Source organism: Daktulosphaira vitifoliae, unplaced genomic scaffold, assembly GCF_025091365.1.
Source record: "Daktulosphaira vitifoliae isolate Bord-2020 unplaced genomic scaffold, ASM2509136v1 Scaffold_3, whole genome shotgun sequence".
Taxonomy (NCBI): domain Eukaryota; kingdom Metazoa; phylum Arthropoda; class Insecta; order Hemiptera; family Phylloxeridae; genus Daktulosphaira; species Daktulosphaira vitifoliae.
Genome location: NW_026099574.1, coordinates 19,670,577 through 19,689,386, shown reverse-complemented (window position 1 = coordinate 19,689,386; position 18,810 = coordinate 19,670,577). Strand labels below are relative to the sequence as shown.

Here is an 18,810-nt window from a genome sequence, read left to right as displayed (position 1 = left end):
GATGCATGATGTCTTTACCTATCATTTGGTATATTTTTTTTATAAATCTGACTTTTTACCTGCCTACAGGGGGGGATTCAAAATGACAACTTTTTCACAAAAAATTGACTTTTTCAACTTAAATTTTGAAAGTGTTCCGGAAAGTCTGACACTTTTCTATATATATTAAATTAAAGCTAATGTAATCTACTTTATTATGTAAAAAAAAAATTTCGGACTTTATTTTGTCTTCACGGTGAAAATGGCTACCAAATGCTAGTATTGTGTGAAAATTCTCAATTTTATTTTTTACATTTTTAACTTTATAATGCTATAACTTATTGAAAAGTGTATTGATCAATATAATTTTTTTATGGGAAATACTATTTTTTAATAATCCCTTTTTCATTCGACATACTCTATCTTAATCAGGATATTAATAGGGATCTAGCAGTTTATGAAGCTTTTGGAATAATCCATCAATTTTTTAAAATTAAACACTATCTAAAGATTTGCATCGAAGCGTTTTTTTTTTATAGTGATTTTAATCACTGTCAGATATCATTATACTTGATCCAACTATGCTACGTCACCACTGTGCCGCGACCCCCCTGTGCTGGGTTTTTTTTTATTAATTTTGATGACTGTTTTCATCATGAAAACAAAATAAAGTCCGAAATTTTTTTTTTTTATATTAAAGTATATTATATAAGCTTTAATTTAAGATATATATAAAAGTGTCAGTATTTCCGGAACACTTTCAAAAGTTAAGTTGAAAAAGTTGTCATTTTGAATCCATCCTGTGGGCTGGTAAAGGGTTAAATTTATAAAAAAAATATACCAAATGATAGGCAAAGACATCAAGCATCTATAAAATAAAAATTATATTGATTTGTTCATTTTTGAAAAAATTAAGGCAGTTTTTAGTAAAAAAAATTGAAAAAATTTCGAAAATTAGTGATTTTTAAATTTGTAATTTTTTTGGAGGTTTCCCCCATTTATGGGGAACGAGGGAAATTTTTTTAGTTTTTGAAGGTAATATCTTCGACTAGATACGATTTGTGATCTTTTGACGTATCGTCGAAAGTAATCCATTCGGTGAGAGCTGAGAAAAAGTGGTAACAGACACAAAAAAATAATTAAATAAAAACCCATCATAGTAAAATTAGCACCTTCTCAGCTTCGAATCGAAGTTAAAAGAAGTTGGACTATTCTATGACTTTAAAATTAAATCCATGTATCATTAAATAATTCTAATGTTTATACAGAAAATTAAAATTAATATTATATATATATATAATATATATATATAGAGAGAGAGAGCTTAAAATGGGAGATCTCAAGTGAGCTCAATCACCTTTAAAATGGGGTTCGATTAAAAAACGGGGTTTGAGCTCTAAAAAGCTTAAAACCTGTATCATTTAACAAAATTGAAAAAAAATACCTATAAATGCTTAAATTTTTTTACCAAAATTGCCATTATAGTGTGATAAAATAAAAAAAAAATTAATTTTTAAAGATGCTATTTATTGGTCAAAACTTTTCTGTTATATCAACTTATTAACGATTTAATATGAATATATAAAAATAAATATCACTTATCATATCTGGTAACCGGTTATACCTTAGTAGTAACAAAATAGTATTTCAAAGATGTAGTATTTATAAATCTGATGTTTTTCAAGTAATAACATTATCTACAGAATAAACCCTTATTAATTCAATTATGTATTTTATAACCTATATATTTCATGCTTCATGTACTATAAGTAATTTCTTATTGTGTTATTTTATTTAAATATTGCGAAAATTGTGAAATTACTTACTATTTATCTACGAAAAAATAACTATAATTGGAGGAAATACAAGATTTGTTGTGTTTTTACTCGTCCTTTTTTTAATCGTCTGCCTGTAATGATTTAAATAAAAAATTTTTTGGAGGTAATGAACGTGCTCATTACCTCTCACCTTGACACCATTAAATGGTGTCTCCTAACTTATAGGACTCATAACCTTAAGACTGTTTGTAAACACGTGTAACTCTCCAAATGTTATTGTGAAGCGAGTACGTTTTCAACTTTATGTCTTATACACATCCCTTGTATAAATATGGAAAAACTCATTGAAAAATTCAATATTACCAAAAAAAACTAAAATAATAGAATGATAATTTTTTTTTTTTATTACTAAGTTTTATTTTCATTATTACCAACACTCCTATTATTATATTAGTATAGTTTTTTTTACTTCTTAACAAAAACATACTTAAATGTTTTATATTTTTTAATGACGCACAATAATATTCAAATAATTATAATATTAAATATCACAAATCTGTATAACATAATAAAAAAAATTAAAAATTAATTTTAAATTTTTAAAAAATTTATTTAAAACTATTTATGTATATTATTAAATAATATCCATAAATAGTATACTAATAAATTAACTAGAAAATTACTTTCTTAGTAAAATGTTTTAATTAATATTTATCAATATTATTTTTAAAGATATCAGTATATTAAGCAGTATCGTGAACATAATTGAATTGATCACCGAATTTATCTCTGAATTTTCTTTGATCCATGCTGTCCATTATCTTGGCAACTTTTTTGACTGATGATCTATAAAAATTATGTGTTACATAGTGTAATTTAATATGTCTAATTCACAAAAACTGAATTATTGAAAATAATATATTATAATTCACGTTACACTTTCCGACATACTTCTTAAAAATTTTTTTTTCCAATCGTGCACGAGGAGTATTTTGTTCTTTTTTAAAATCTGTCAGCTTTGGGTATTTTTCTTTTTTTTTTCGGCTTCCTTTTTTCGGCATTGTTAAGTTTACACCAGTTTCGCGCTAAAATAAATATATACATCTATAACTCACTGATAATGTCAAAAATAAACACAATCCTACTTGTATATCTCTCAATAATTGTGGGTCTTGCCAATCAGGTACTTTATTCTTTTGTAATTCTATTTCATCTTTTGGGTTTATTGGACGTCCTGACTCGTCCCTAGCAACGATTACGCCATGAAAAGGACACTGTAAAAACCATAACGATACTTCAAATGTATACAATTTAATGTCTGTTATTTTAATGGTATACTTTAATTCGATCTTCTCTGGCACACAGTTTTCCACTTGGTAATGGCGCCCGACATTGTCTCTCCACTCTTTCAAATTTACCTGTAAACTCGATGACTCTTGTACGTAAATTTGAAGGACCCCCTGGCTGTATTATCCCATCACCGTCAGTATCCATAACCGAATTAGAAGACCAAAAATGATAACCTTCGGTATTAGTTCTGTAAATAAATTATCAGAAACATAAATGTATGTTTTTAATATTAGAGAAATGTTTAGCATATTTAATTACACTAAAGAATTAAAATACCTAATAAACCACGTCAAACCAAAATTTAACCCTAAATAAATATTTAATTCCAAAAGACTTAATGTCTTTTGGAATTAAATATTTATAGTTCCATTTTAATTATTGTCAAATAATTTAAATAATACTACATTTTTGGGTTGAACTGAATCCACTTACAAATATATAAAATTAACTTTATTTAACTAAAGGCTTATTTTAGCTAACAAATATAAAGTTTAATTTTCTAAATTAACTTTAATTTAATAGAATTATACTGAATTATTAAAACTAATAATGTGACTAAGCTAACATTGACTGAACACTCTTATGCAAAAAATATCATAAATAATAATAATAATATAAAATGCTATTAATAAAATTATGATATTTAATCGAATATATAAAATAGATATAACTAAATCAAAACTGTACCATTACAATTCGTGAAGTACGGTTGATTTAAAAATACTTTTACGTAAATAAATTTTTAATTTAGTAAATAAAATTTGCACAAATCCAAGAATAAAAATTGAAAGGTGTCGATATAATTTTCTATGATAATTATTAATTGCAACAATATTATCAGTGTCTGTTATTGAACTGTATAATAAATTTAAAGTATTCAGAATTAAAACTTAATTATTATAATAACTTTTTTTAGTCCACAAAATCTGTTCACTGTAGTTTGTAATTGAGTAATAAGAAGTATTCAGAAATTATTTCCTAATAAAATATGAATTATCGTTAGCAAATCAGTTTACATCCTTATTTTTTTTTACTTAAACATTATCTTTAACAGTGATACCTCCAATTTTAACATGCTACAGAGGGTGGCCCTCTTTCACGTGTTAGGGTATCAAAAATGATTCTTGGCTAGCCCAATGATGGACGAGAAGGGTGTTATGGTCGGGTTATACCAGATACCAGACATCACCAAATCATAAAATCACAATAAAAATCTTGTAAGCACTCTGGGGATCGAAACCGTGCGCCAAAACGTACGTGTCTACCCACTAGGCCAGACCAACCCTAAAAATTTTGGTAAATATGTAATTAGGATATATATTTATACTTATAATACTACTAATTCTCTTCTTCTTTTTCCTCGCCTTAATTCAAACTACTTGGGGTCGACTACCCTTATATTAAACTTCGACTTGACACGATCTCTTACGCTCACAATAATTAATTGTGTTAAACAAAATATTATATTTTATATTATATATTTTGTTTAACACAAAATATTATATTATAGGTACCGCTGAAAAAAAAATTAGTATTCAACAGTACTAATTTTTCGTAATTTGTTTAGAAAATAATTTCTTTGTTGAATTTCAGCTAATGGATATTTACTCTTTTCATGTCTCTTATTCCTAAATCAAAATTATTTTTTCTTTACAACCAAAATATATAATTACGTACAAAATAATGATAAAATCTAAAATGACTTTATTTTAAATAGTTTTCGGTTTTGTTCGAGGTTACTAATTAAATAAATTTTTTATTCAACTATTATGAAATAATTACTACTAATTTTCTGTATTTTTTTTTTTAACTTGATGAATAATATAATTTAACAATCACTAAAAATATATGAGAAATTAGAAAAAAATACATAGCAATAAATGAAGCTAAACATCTAGATCAACAGATAAGATTAAATAAAAATTATAATAAAATGTCTCAATAATACTAATCATAGTCAACTTTTTTATTAACAATGAAAACAAAAGAAATATGATTGAGTTTATTGAATATTTTTACTGTGAAGAATAAAGCTAAGAAATCAGAAACCTCGAGTTTATTTGAAGGTACTGATGTAATAACGAAATTGAAATTGTTTTTAAAAACTTACTTTATAATATGATTTTATTTAATAAAAACTACTTTATATAGATATAATTGAAAAACAGACATGTTCGATAATTTACCGCCGAGGTATAACAATAACTACCTTTACTTTTTGTTACGTTTTAATGTAAAACAATAATTTTGTTTTTTGTCTCTCCTAAATTTTTTTCAAACTACAAGTAAAACCAATACAACTGCATTATATATCCTATTTATCAATTTTTTTCTCTTAAACTTAAAAAAGTGGTAGTAGTAAATAAATAGAACTAAATACTTAAGCTTCTTCTTAAAACTTTTAAGATAAAATCTTATTATTGACATTAAACTAGTATGTAATATTGAAGTTAAATTTATATAATTAGGGAATTTTGTCATAAAAATCGCAACATTTATTTTTTGTGTTTAATTTAGATAAATGACTGATAAGAAAATTGAAATGTGACATCATTTTTATTTTAACTAACTGTGGTATTTAGTAGTTTTAACTGATACATATTTGATGACATAATAATATATCTTATTAATTATTATTCGAAGTCATAAGATTTTAATTTTCAATTTTATTATTAAATTACTTAATTTCTATGGTATTAATTTTGTTTTAAACATTTAATAGTTATATAAAACTAGTTTTACTATATTTAATTATTTACTTTTCTAAATAAATATTGTTTTTTTTGTTGACATAAAAATGAGCTATGTGATTAGTTTTAAAATGTAGCACCTTTAAATTATATTTTATTGTTGGCACAATAAGTCGAATATTAATTATTTTCTTGTCTCTTACATTGCATAATTTAAAAACAGATTATTATAATGGTGAATATGTGACACGTTAATGATCATATAGTGACCGTAGTTAGGAGAATTATCACAAGATAGTTATTTTAACTTAACATATTTGTTTTAAACAGCATATTCAACAATTTATTTATAAAAACTTTGCTATTCGATATTCATAATATTTATATAATATAATATGAATAACCCCCCCCCCAATGTAAAGATGTTAGTTAGCTGTATACAGTAATATTTGTGTTAAAAAATAAATAAAAACGATGTCAAATGTTAGAAAATAATAACAAACAATATTTAGCATACTGGGAATACTAAAATTTATATTTACAATTATTGTATAAAAAATGTGTAAATCAAATGGTATTTATTTATTGATTGATCATACAGACACTAATTAGTTTAGTTATTTTCTATTAACATACTTTTTACAGGGCGTGACATATAAAAACGAATATTGTGAATTTATAGGTCGCTAGTTCGTTCAATAAGTAGGTTGTGGACAAGAAATAAACCAGACATCGCACAATAAAAGTTTGAAAAAAAACAGACGACCGTAAAAATAAACCAATGTTTGCCAATAGCAATCGATCAATTCAAAATGTATGAATAGCCAATAAGTCTTTTCAGTTTGTAGAAAAATATTTTTAATGGGTATTTAAAACTTGACATGGAGCCAATAATTTTTTTGGTTGTTATATTTCTGACTATGAATATTATAAATGGCAAATTTAATTAACCATTTCCTCACAATACATTTTATTTTACGACTAAAACATAAGTGAAACTAATTTTTATTTTTGTAAGCTCACACAATTCCGTGGTTATTCAACGAAAAACATTTTACTTATGAGTAAAATCTTATTCAAGACGTTTAAAATTTGTTTATGCAACATGAAAAGTTTATGCGCGCAGCTATTTATAACTTCCATCATTTACATAAAAAATATTCACCCGAGAATACAAGAAATAAATCATATAACTGTTTTTAAATAAAAATAACTAAATATGTTAATAATTAGAACACTCTAAATTCATTCACTTCCTCAAATAAAAAATGTCTAACTACTTTTAAGTCTATTCACTATTTTAAATGTAAAGTATTATGATCTCTTGCAAGAAAATATTTTAGATGTTAATACATAAAATCTTATACATACTAACAATTTTTGAAATTAAACAATATGAAATTATTGAAAAGCTGTATTTTAAGTTATATCTAATGTTTACATTGCAATATTAAATTTAAAGTATTAAAATTTTTAACTTTAAAAAACTTCTATAGATGTGCAGGGTGGCATTTAAGATTTGTGTCACCCTCAATATTTTTTTTTTTTGCTTATCACCCATCGAATTCTACAGGAAAACTTAAATGGGATCCAAAAGTACAGAGGTTCAAACCCTTCTACAGCTGTAATTATGTAATTAACTGAAGAAATACTCTCTCATAGAAAGTGACTTAATTTTAACACTCGCGTTTAAAAACATGATAACAAACTTATGGAAGGAAAATGTTTAAATTACATATCTGATTATCAAAATTATCATGTTTGATAACTCTTTTTTTCAGTCAGAACTATGTGGGTACATTAATAAATCCAATTAATGAATCCACTTTGGGTAAGAAAGTACATTTCTAAATAAAATATTTTTTCATTGTTTTACAAAATACAATTTCCAAAAATAATCAATAAATACAAAAAAATGGCTTCAATTTTATATTCAATGTTACTGGCCAGCGTATTTTTTAGATGCGGCCCTAGAGAGGTATAATTAAATTCTCATATACCTTTCCTTTAAATAACCTCCTTTATATTCTACATTTAAAAAAGTCACAACTATTAAACTTATTTATATGAAAATTTATATTAAATTTTACTTATATCATTTAAATTAGCATTGAAAGCCAAAAGACCAAAAAGCCGAAAGATTATATTTTTAGTTTAATTTGCTTCCTTACGGTAATACTCGAGGAGCTGCAATATTTTCGTCTTCCCAATGATACAAATCCACATCAAATGGTAACTTGGGGACATCTAAAGATTTTTTTTTTATTTCATTCGACAAATTTTGTTGAGAAGACGTAGTCGCGCTTGAAAACGTACTCTGTTTGAATAAAAAATTTAAATAACAAAATCATCTATACACGAAATTAGTTTAAGTATAAATACATTATTTAAAACATATTGTGTTAACAACTCATCTGCAATTTTCGTTGATGGTAACACTTCTTCCATGTCTGAATCATCATCGTTTGAATTATCGCTTTCTCCATAATAAATTATTTTATTTTCACGTTTTATCAAATCTATTATATATTGCTTCATTTCAATAATTTTTTTCAATAGAACTTCATCTGGGCAAAGCGAAATACAATTACATGTTAATAAGATAACATAAACTAATTATTTAGGTTATTTAATTTTTAGATTATCAAATGACTTGGATCATTAAATTTATTCATTTAGTTAAATTTTTAGTTGCACTCAGAATTGACCTTGGGAAACTTGCTAACTACTAAGCATTACATTCCTTGTTAAGGTGGTATTTATTTACAAAACACAATAGTTAAGAAGCTATAAACATAATAGCTAAACTCTGTATACGTGCCTCATTTTTTAAATTATTTTATTGAAACAAATTTATAAGGAACAACTTTAGATAAACTACTTTAGAATAGTAAAATGTTGTATTTTTATGCCAAATTATGCTCTCGATTTGTTTTCTGTATAAGTGGTGCCGCATAAGTAAAAAAAAATGATTTTCATAACAATATCGAATTTTACTTCATTTTTGTTTTTTCAAACTGATTTCAATTGTCGTTTTTATAAAAATATAAAGCATCTAAGCAATATTAGTAACATAGTTCTCTAAAAAACTCTAATAGGAATTCTTTAGAGGACTAACCACAATTATATTGTTTCATTCTATCATAAAAAAAATTTCATTTATAATTATTATTATAAATAATATATATTATATATTAACACATATTATTTTTAGGTAAAAGAATTCGAATTTAGCCTTCTCTACATTTTTAAATAAATTTAAATCAATTTTTGTTCAATAAACTTTTAGTGATGATCTAGGCGAAATTAGAAAGAATATTTTGAGCTTGATTAAATTACATGATTCTTTTTTTAAAATTTTACTGAGAAATTAATAACTCCAGGCAAGATTTTTTTTACAGTAATAAGAAGATTACTTTATTAGGTACACAAATTTATCTATGCAAATTAAAAATTGTTTCACTACGAAATAATATATTGTTGTAAGATCAAAGAAACATATTAACCAAAAATATTTTTTAAACTGAATTATTTAGTTTTTTTTGTAGAATTTAACTCTTAGAGTTATGATAAGGTACCACTAAAGTTACACAATTTAGAAACAGATTTCAAAAATAATTGGATAAAATTATTTGGAAAAAAAATTTTTTTTTGTTAAGTTTTTCTGATTCTACACCGACGAATTCATTTTACGAGTATTTATAAGGTAATTTTTATTAAAGTTAGATTGTATAAAACAGTGTTTCTCAGTCGGAAAATCGCGAATTTATTATCAAGGACCACCAAAGTATGATTTATATAATTGGAGGTCGCTAAAAAATGTTTAATTTATGGTAACTTCAAAATGAAGTCACCATAAAATNTTATATATCAATTATTGGAGGTCGCTAAAAAATGTTTAATTTATGGTAACTTCAAAATGAAGTCACCATAAAATGTTTGAGAAACACTGGTATAAAATATATTTAATATTAAACATTAATTGAATATCTTCTTACCCTATATATTAATATCAGTCAATCAAATGAGTAATACAAAATATTACCTTACCAAAATTTTTATTATTTAATAATTTTTTATTATATAAGTAATTCACATATTAATTAACCCCAAGTAGTTGGGATAAAGGCGAAAATATAGGGCTGTGAATTACAAAAATTTATAAGTTTTATTTTAGCCATTTTGAAGAGTCCCATGTTCTTGCAATTTTGCCATAAGATATATGCAGACATATTTCGTTTTATAAGGGGATTAACTTCATAATCCCCTCCTTTTAAAAAAAAAAGTCAACATAGGAAAAAACATATTACTAATTTATTAAGTCAATTAGAAAAAAATTATACTGGCTATTAGTGTGTTCGGATTAACTTAATAAAATGCATATCATTCACAACCCTGATGATAAATAATTTACACTTACTATTAGATATTTTAGCAACGTCCTGTAACCACTGTTTTACTTTTGGTAAGTATTTTTCGGTAATGAGTTTAGTTTGTTCATTAGCGGATTCAATTACATCTCGGTTGTCTTCGGTCTTTTTAACCCTCTTTTGGAATCCTGATTTCAAGGTAACTGTGACAGAATGTTCAGGATATATAATTCCATTTTCCCTAAGATTTAGTTCTTTATCAAAGCATTCAGGAGCTATATTAAAAGACTCATTAGTTTTTTTTTGAATAAAACTATCTTTATTGATGATTTGTTCTACTTCCGGTATAGCAAATTGTTCAGGAGTAGGAATTAACAATTCTAGACAACTTTCTAGACTTTTAATTGCTATCACGATTTCTGGTTCGAGTTCTAACAATTCAAGCATTGATAATTAAAATATATCTATACTAATGCTTTAAAAAATTCTCGATATTCACCTTTTAATTCACTCTGAATTAATTTAATTTTTCTTTCATTAATATATTTTTGTCGGCATTCTCTATCTTCAATTCTCCTAGCCTCGTCAAACGAGAGCACAGTCATCGTTTGAAAATCGATCTGTAACACAAATATTTTTTTTATAAAAATAATATGAGCTGTAATATTTTAAATCCCTTTACCTTTTTGTACTTGTTTAAATATTTAAAAACAAAATCGAATTCGTCGATAAAATCACTTCCAAACTCGTCTTTCCACTCTTTGATATACTTCACAGACATTATTTCTAATTCTTTGGCAAATTTTTTTGGTGGTGGTAATGGTTTATTAATATCAGTATTTATAGTAAGTTTTAAAAAAATCGAAAAATCGTCAATTACTAGTTTTCTAAAATGCTGAAATTTCCTAAATATAAAAATATTTTTTTTTAAATAATATTGTTGGTTATTTAATTCCATTAATCTTATTGGTAAAACTTAAAAATGACTTCCTCTAATAGTAATTATAAAGTAGAAATCAGATGAATCATTTTAAATAAAATACAGTTTAGTTAATATCAAATACTTTGAACAAAACTTTTTAGCTTTGCATTTAAATATACTGAATATGTCAAAATAGGTATATAGTATATACATACTTAAAAAGAAAATCGTATACTCGCAAAGCGCTAAATCGAACCTCTGAATGTTTTTCTTTAAGCTGATGTAAAAGTAACATGTGAACTCTCTCAATATACTCAGTAGATTTTCTAAAAATTGGAAATTCATTAATAAATTATATGCTCCTAATCATACTAGTCACAAACATCTAACATAAATAAATATTCAAAAATTCATTTTAATCTCGATGACATTCAAAAAATAAATAAAATACCAAACAATTGTATTAATAAAATTAAAAATAACACTAATCATTAAATATTTAAACTATTAAAAGTGTATTTTTGATAAGTTACTTTTATTTAAAATCTAATTTACAAAACAATTATAAAAAAATATCACTCTAGTAATATTTTGTTTGATATTGACTCAAATTCTTATTTAACCCAAAATATGATTGACAGGTCCCAATGTGAGCAGTTTCTCCTAGCGGTACTATTTTAGCGGCAGCAAAATTTAAATGATCTAGAATGTATAAACTGATCAAAAAATGATTTTTCCCAATGAGTCCCAACAATTTATTTAAAAATTTTTACTGCTTATTAAGGACAAAGTGGCCTCCTCCAATTAGTATCTTCAAAATATGTATAACACAAAACTGGTAGCTATAATAATGACAAGAATTTGTGAAAAATTAAAAAAAAAAATCAAATTATTTAAGAACATATAACAGCACGGAATTATTCTTTATCAAGTTTACTGTTGATAAATCATATGGTAAAACATATTGAAGTTATAATGTACTAAAAATATACTTTAAAGAGGGACAAAAAAATTATAACCATACCCAAATAATTTTTTACTTAACTATAATACAGAGCAAGAAAATTTTGTGTTGTCACCCTCGAAAATGTTTCTAATCGGACCTGCGTATAGGTATATATCACTTACTAGTGTAGTTTTTACCTCATTTATTCCCCGTAGAATCCTAACCAAAGACAACTCAAATAAACTTATACACGTTAACAAGACTGTTTTTTGGTGGACCCTACAAAAAATTTACTAAATCATAAATTAGTTATTTTTGAATTAAACACCTAATAAGCTGCCGTAGATTAAAACTGATCTTGTTTTATAATAAGATAAACATTTTTTTCAATAAAATATTATATAATTTAATAACATCGAGTTCAAATTTAATAACATAACGGGTAACAGTTGAAGTAATAATAATAAAACATTATTATCAATCCAGAAGTCATAAGTGCAAATAAAATAAAACAAAAAATCTAAAAAGAGCTAAACTCAGTTTTCCCTTACCAAAACTGTATGCGTAAATATGTTATATAATAGTATATACATTTTATCTATAGTTTGAGGTAAAATTTGTGTTTATGTTACTAGTAAAAATAAATTAAAACTTTTTTTGTAACAAAGCCATAGACAAAATTGTTTTAATTTAATTTAATTAATTTTCTATCAACTACAATATCATTTAGTTTCATCATCATACAGAATTTACTTGATACACCTACACAAGAGCACATAGTAAAATAATATTGATAATTGTTATAATTCTATTAGAAAATAAAAAAATAATTTTTATCACAAATGTATTTATGATTGTAAAAAATATTAGTTTGTGTACTGTAATATATTAAATCAAATCGAATAAAAACTAAAATAGGAAGCAGTCAATTATGTTCAATGCCAATCAAATATTTATCACGTTTCATGGTATTAATCAGACAATGTTTTAAATGTCATAGATTTAAAAAGAAAAACGTCTATTTATATTATACAAATTTAAAAATAAAGTAAAGATTTTTCAAATATTTCAATAAAAAATTTAATTATTTAAAAAACTTTATTTTTAGAATCACAAATTCCATACGTACGTTTTGTTACATACCATAATTTATGAAACCTTAAGCAATATAAAATGTTTGTAACAATTATTAATTATTGACAAATAAATTAGTGAATTAAAGCAAGAAGGGCATATGTCACATTTTTACTATTTTAAAAATAAAGTTTATTAAAAAAAATCCAATGCCATTTTTTTGATATTTTAATTATTTGTTTATAAATAATCATAAGTTCATAAAAATGCCACTAAGGTCCTTGAACCAAACTACAGATATAATATATGACTTAATTTTTTATTATATTAGAATGATTACACATAAGACATTATATTACTATTAAAAAAAAATATTTGTAACAAGCAACTTGCTGGAATTATAATAATAAGGAAATACCCTTGTTACAAATAACTATTAATAAAATTATAAATTCATTATTTATTTAAAACCGTTGTTAATTTCCGAATAGTAGCCATTACATAACGAGTATTTAACCATTTAAAACATTTCTTTAATTGTGTAAAATTTATTATTATAAAAAGCAATGACTACTAAAAAATAACTATTGTTTAATATTCAATGTATACTTCATACTTGACGCAAATTTTATTATCACATAATATGTGGTTAAATTGTTTTCAATTCTGGTAACTTCAACTCAAGAAAATTATCTACACACGAGAGAAATGTGTTATTTTATTACATAATGTAGAAATTATAAATTTAGAAAAATTCAATTTTAAGATTTATATCAAATAAATTGATATTGTTATAAAAATAAAAAAATTCCAGTTTTAAATATTCTACAGAAATAGCCAAAATTATATTACCAAACAGTATTAAACCAACACTCAGTGTAATTTTCACCTCTTAATTTTTTTTTTTTTTGAACAATCATGTCTTTTAAAAATAATTGTATTGAATATTCAAAAACATTTTTTGTACCGAGATATGAAAAACACAACTTAAAGAAAATTCTAATACAGAATTCAAACATTTATTCATAATTTCTATGACACACCCAATTTTATAGTAAAAAATAAGAAATTACCAAAATATACAATTTACATTAAAAATTTAAAAAGGTGTAATAATAAGATCCTAGTTTATCTGATTAAAAGACTTAATATATCCCTTTTATGTAAATTCAATAAAAACATTCTATCAAATTCATTAATTATTTTTTCACCTATTACATGGAGTAACGACTAAATGTTGCATTATAAAATATAATCATTAATTGTGAAAAAAATTAATTGCGATTAAATAAAATACAAATTATAATAATTCTTGAAATGATGAAAACATCAATTGTAATTTATTTTATACTGAAGGATATTTAATGGATTAAAATTACAAAATACTAGGTAATAATTTTTTTTTAAGTCTATTCTAACAATGGTCAATTGATTAAATAAAGAATACTGAAAAAATTTTTTTGTTATAAAATTTAACCCAATATGCATCACCCTGCTTTGCAGTTCTTATTAAATACAACTAAAGTGTTCAACAAATAATTATTCTTGTACAACAAATAATAAATATCTCATTTCTCATTTATTTTTTAAATGTGCGTTACAATAAAATTACATATTTTGTAAATATATTTTCAGAATAAAAGCATTTACAGAGTAATTAGTAACCAAATAACAATATTTTATATTTAATCGATTATGAATCAACAAATCACAATTTAAATACAACTTTTTATTGTGGATTTCCTTATTATAGATCTATTATATAAAAGAAAAAAATGTAGTTTTAATAATGTAGTTTAACAAATAATAAATATTATATCATACTTATATTTTTACGCAGAAATATAAAACAAGGTATTCTTAATATATTTTTTAAATTTTTATACCTTTAAACAATTAATATTTATTTTAACTTACCTATCAAAATTAATTTGTTTATAAAAAGTAAATTTATAATTTGAAATTTTTTGTTAAGACTTGTCTATTGCAAATAAAAAATGATTTATTGCTATGAATTTTTTATAGCTTTAACAGTTTTTAATTGTTTTGGACTAATTTTTATGTAAAAAAAAACTACTAATACAATTAACAAATTAATACTGTCTAAAATATAAACATATAACAAATGAAACTGATGGGAGTAAAATGGCATAAGTAATAGTCATACACATGAAAACAAACAATTTTTTTGAAAAGTTATTGGTCATAGTACAGTTTTAAGTAATAGTATGATAAACTTTAAAAATTAGTTAATACTTTAATATTCTATGGATTAAAGGAAAGTTTATTTGTGCAAATTAAGTATTATAAAAAAATGATTAAAGAAATAATTTATATTTTTAAATCACAATTAAAATGCTATCAAACATAATTATACAATTTAAATAGAATATATAAATTTTATTTTGTTTGTATCAATACTCATGCGTATAAATATATTTAGCATTTTATCCTTATAACCAATTAGATTGTCAATTATTAATTAAATATACAGGGTGTTCAGTAAGTAAGAAAACAGGTAAATTATTACAAATAGTGAGAACAATAGAAACTCGTTTTCTTACTTACTGAACAATCTATATATAGATGAAATAAGTGGTAACCTATTTTTTATATTACAAGTAGCCTAATACATGAAAACAGCAAAACTAAATTTCACAAATTTCTTATGAGTTTTATTTAATTTTTTTAAATTATAAATAAAAAATTATATAAAATTAAAAACAAAAAGAATGTGTTAACACACGCATTTATATTTTAACTTGTAAAATTTTTGGCACAATAATTATAATTTGTGCTAAGTATTACAATGTTTTCACGTTATAATTTATTTAATGAAATATACTATTTAAAATATTTATCATCATGTTATTTTTTATCCTAATATTTATCATAGAAACAGAATAATAAATAATAATCCAGTGAAGTAAATGGTTAATATTCATAGCTTCAAGTACAACATTTTCTAACTTTTATAAAATTTTAAGTAGATATTTCTAATGAGATATAGTATAATTATACAATAGGTGCACTGTATATTATACAATTATATAGACTAATCACATTAACTATAATACTAATATATAACAAAAATGATACAAAGTTTTTCAAAGGAATAATTCCAAGAAACTTATATTAAATGTACTTATATATAAATTCCTACAGAAATTTTAAGTTAGGTAAATTTTGGAATCAATTTATGAAACAATTTAATAATAAATGCAAAAAATTGGACAAAGTAAATTAATAGTTTATTTTATTTTCTAAGGAAAATGTTTGTATTTATATTGTATACTGTTTATACTTTTTGATTATATTAGAACTTGATTTAAAAACTCCATGTGTATAAATCAAAAGTCAAAAAATTGTTTAAGAGTTTCAATAATATTATACTTTACCTTATAAAAAAAATATTTTTACAATAATTTTTTTTAATCATTACCAGCTTTCAGTCTTAGACGAGCAAAATCTTCAAATATAATATCTTCATCATGAGAAAGTACAGGACCATCTTCATCTAATTCAATTAAATTATCTACACGGACTCCATTATCATCAACTACTGCATCTGGACTAGTAGCAATATTGGCTGAAATTGGAATTTCTTCTTCTGGTTTAGGATGCATCAATATGAAAGGAAGTTCAGCAGTTAATTCTCCTCCTAATGCTCCCAAACAAAGTTTTACTTTAACTTTATATTGAACAATTATGCCAAGATTTTCTTTTTGAGATGGATTGCTAACAATTGTTGAAGAAGCTAGATTAGTATCTTCATGTTTAAGTTGACCATCTAAAGCTAAACCACGTTTATCTTTATTATTATGTAAAGTAGGTTTAACTGTATATACTTTAGATAATGTGAAGCCTGGACCAATGGGGCAACCATCTTCACTCTCCAATTCAGCAACTGTACACTTGTACTGAGCCGTTGAAAACAAGCAAATATCTGCAAATTGTCTAACAAACACTTTCACTTTTTTAACTGTTCGATTAGAGTTGTTTGCTATATGTACATTCACAGATATACTTTCACCATGGTAATAGAGTTCTTTATCTAATGATGCTTCTAAATATAACTTATTAGGGCTCATAACAAATTCTTTATAAACCTCAACTGAGGGTTGTATCTCTTCTTTTTTGGGAGCATACATAATTTTACGTATTGCTAACCGAATGGAATTTCTTTTATGAGGTTTGTCATCTGCAGTATCGCCTACAAAAGCTTTAAATTCATAATCTACCCCACATGGTTTACCAGTATCACCAACAGCTGGTTGAAGTGTTACAGATGCTGGACAGTGTGGTGGTAGTTCAAAATAGAATGGTATAGCATTAGGACCAAGTTTTTTGATCAAACGTTCTTGTAACCTTGTAGGTGTACGAATATTACCAACAGGATATATTTGTTCAGAGGCAATATATAAATCTTTACGAAAAGTTAGACCAAGAACATCTAAATCTTCTCGGCCATAGCGAAAAGCAGCCAAAACATGACCAAATACTTTTCTTCCTTTTACATAATCTGGATCAACTAAAACAACTCCATCAATAGGATCAACATTTGTAATATGATCAACAAAATCTCTTTTTCCAAGATAGACAGTTATTTTTCCATTAGGAGAACTTTTCTTAAAAACTCTAGTTGGTTGTCTAAGAGCACCTTTCATAACAGAGTCAGATTCGCCACTGTTTTTCTCCATTGTATTATTATTCAAAATAGATTTATTAAATAAACACCTAAAACTCAATTTATATTCTTAGACAGCTGCTTAACAGGGTGACGGTCAAAACTGTTTAGATGATGTAACAGAAAATTTTAAATTAGAATCAAATAAATTTATTGATTATTATTTAAATAAAATTTTCAATAAGAATCTAATTAATAAGCAGATGTCAATATCACTGAGTATTAATAACTTACTTGCAAATATTTTCAATTTCATTTAGTTTTGACCAATCATTGTAATCTTGACCGTTGCTAGTCAACAATTCAACTAGTTCAGCAGCTCGATTGGCAGTGTCGTAATCCAAAGTCATTTTAATTGCATTAATAGAAAACTTAAATTCAAATATTGCTTAAAAATAAATATTTTTTATGCCAATCTTCATAAAATTGATGAACATTAGATTTCTAGTCTTAAATCGAAATAGTGGAACCGGTCTTAGTTTATAGGATATCGTCGTATACGTTAATTTTTGCACTAAAATGACAGAGGTGTCACAGCGTTTTTAAAAGAAGTAATAATCAAAAATCGCGTCATTAAATAACAGGGACTAATAACTATACAAAAAATCAATTCTGTCGTCATTTGACAATTTAAAATTTATAACAATGATAAATAAAATTATGAATTATTTAAAATTAAAAATTATTTATTCATAGTTACTCTTAAAGCAAGAACGAAACGCACTGATTTAATGATAATCGTTCACTAGAAACTTAAGTATAAGAATTACGAATTGCGCCAAGCGAACAATAATGTTTTTATTTAATTCTTTTTTATTACATCCGTAATAATATCAAATCGAGTAATCTATACAGTGTACCTATACAAATACAACTATACGTACTACACGATGTTCTATTAAGAGGTCACATGACTAAAATTTAGACTCTGGAAGAAAAAAGTTTTAGGAAATTCATAGAACATTTTACGGCCTTAAAAGATAAGGTCGATAAGCATACTACCATTCCACACAC

At 24.4% G+C, this 18,810-nt stretch overlaps 2 protein-coding genes across 2 annotated transcripts; both read right to left on the bottom strand.

The window, feature by feature from the left end:
* Nucleotides 1-2,432: 2,432 nt before the first annotated feature.
* On the bottom strand, nt 2,433-18,696 carry LOC126901606 (UV-stimulated scaffold protein A-like). The gene is made up of 11 exons (XM_050678199.1): nt 18,031-18,696; nt 11,305-11,415; nt 10,850-11,072; nt 10,667-10,787; nt 10,218-10,598; nt 8,180-8,364; nt 7,969-8,114; nt 3,096-3,294; nt 2,903-3,031; nt 2,709-2,842; nt 2,433-2,603 (listed from the first exon to the last, which is right to left on the bottom strand). The coding sequence occupies exons 1-11, from the start codon at nt 18,144-18,146 to the stop codon at nt 2,501-2,503; spliced, it is 1,848 nt and encodes a 615-aa protein (XP_050534156.1). The 5' UTR covers nt 18,147-18,696; the 3' UTR covers nt 2,433-2,500.
* LOC126901622 (arrestin red cell) lies at nt 16,413-18,032 on the bottom strand. The gene has a single exon (XM_050678239.1). The coding sequence runs from the start codon at nt 17,807-17,809 to the stop codon at nt 16,541-16,543; it is 1,269 nt and encodes a 422-aa protein (XP_050534196.1). The 5' UTR covers nt 17,810-18,032; the 3' UTR covers nt 16,413-16,540.
* Nucleotides 18,697-18,810: the final 114 nt, after the last annotated feature.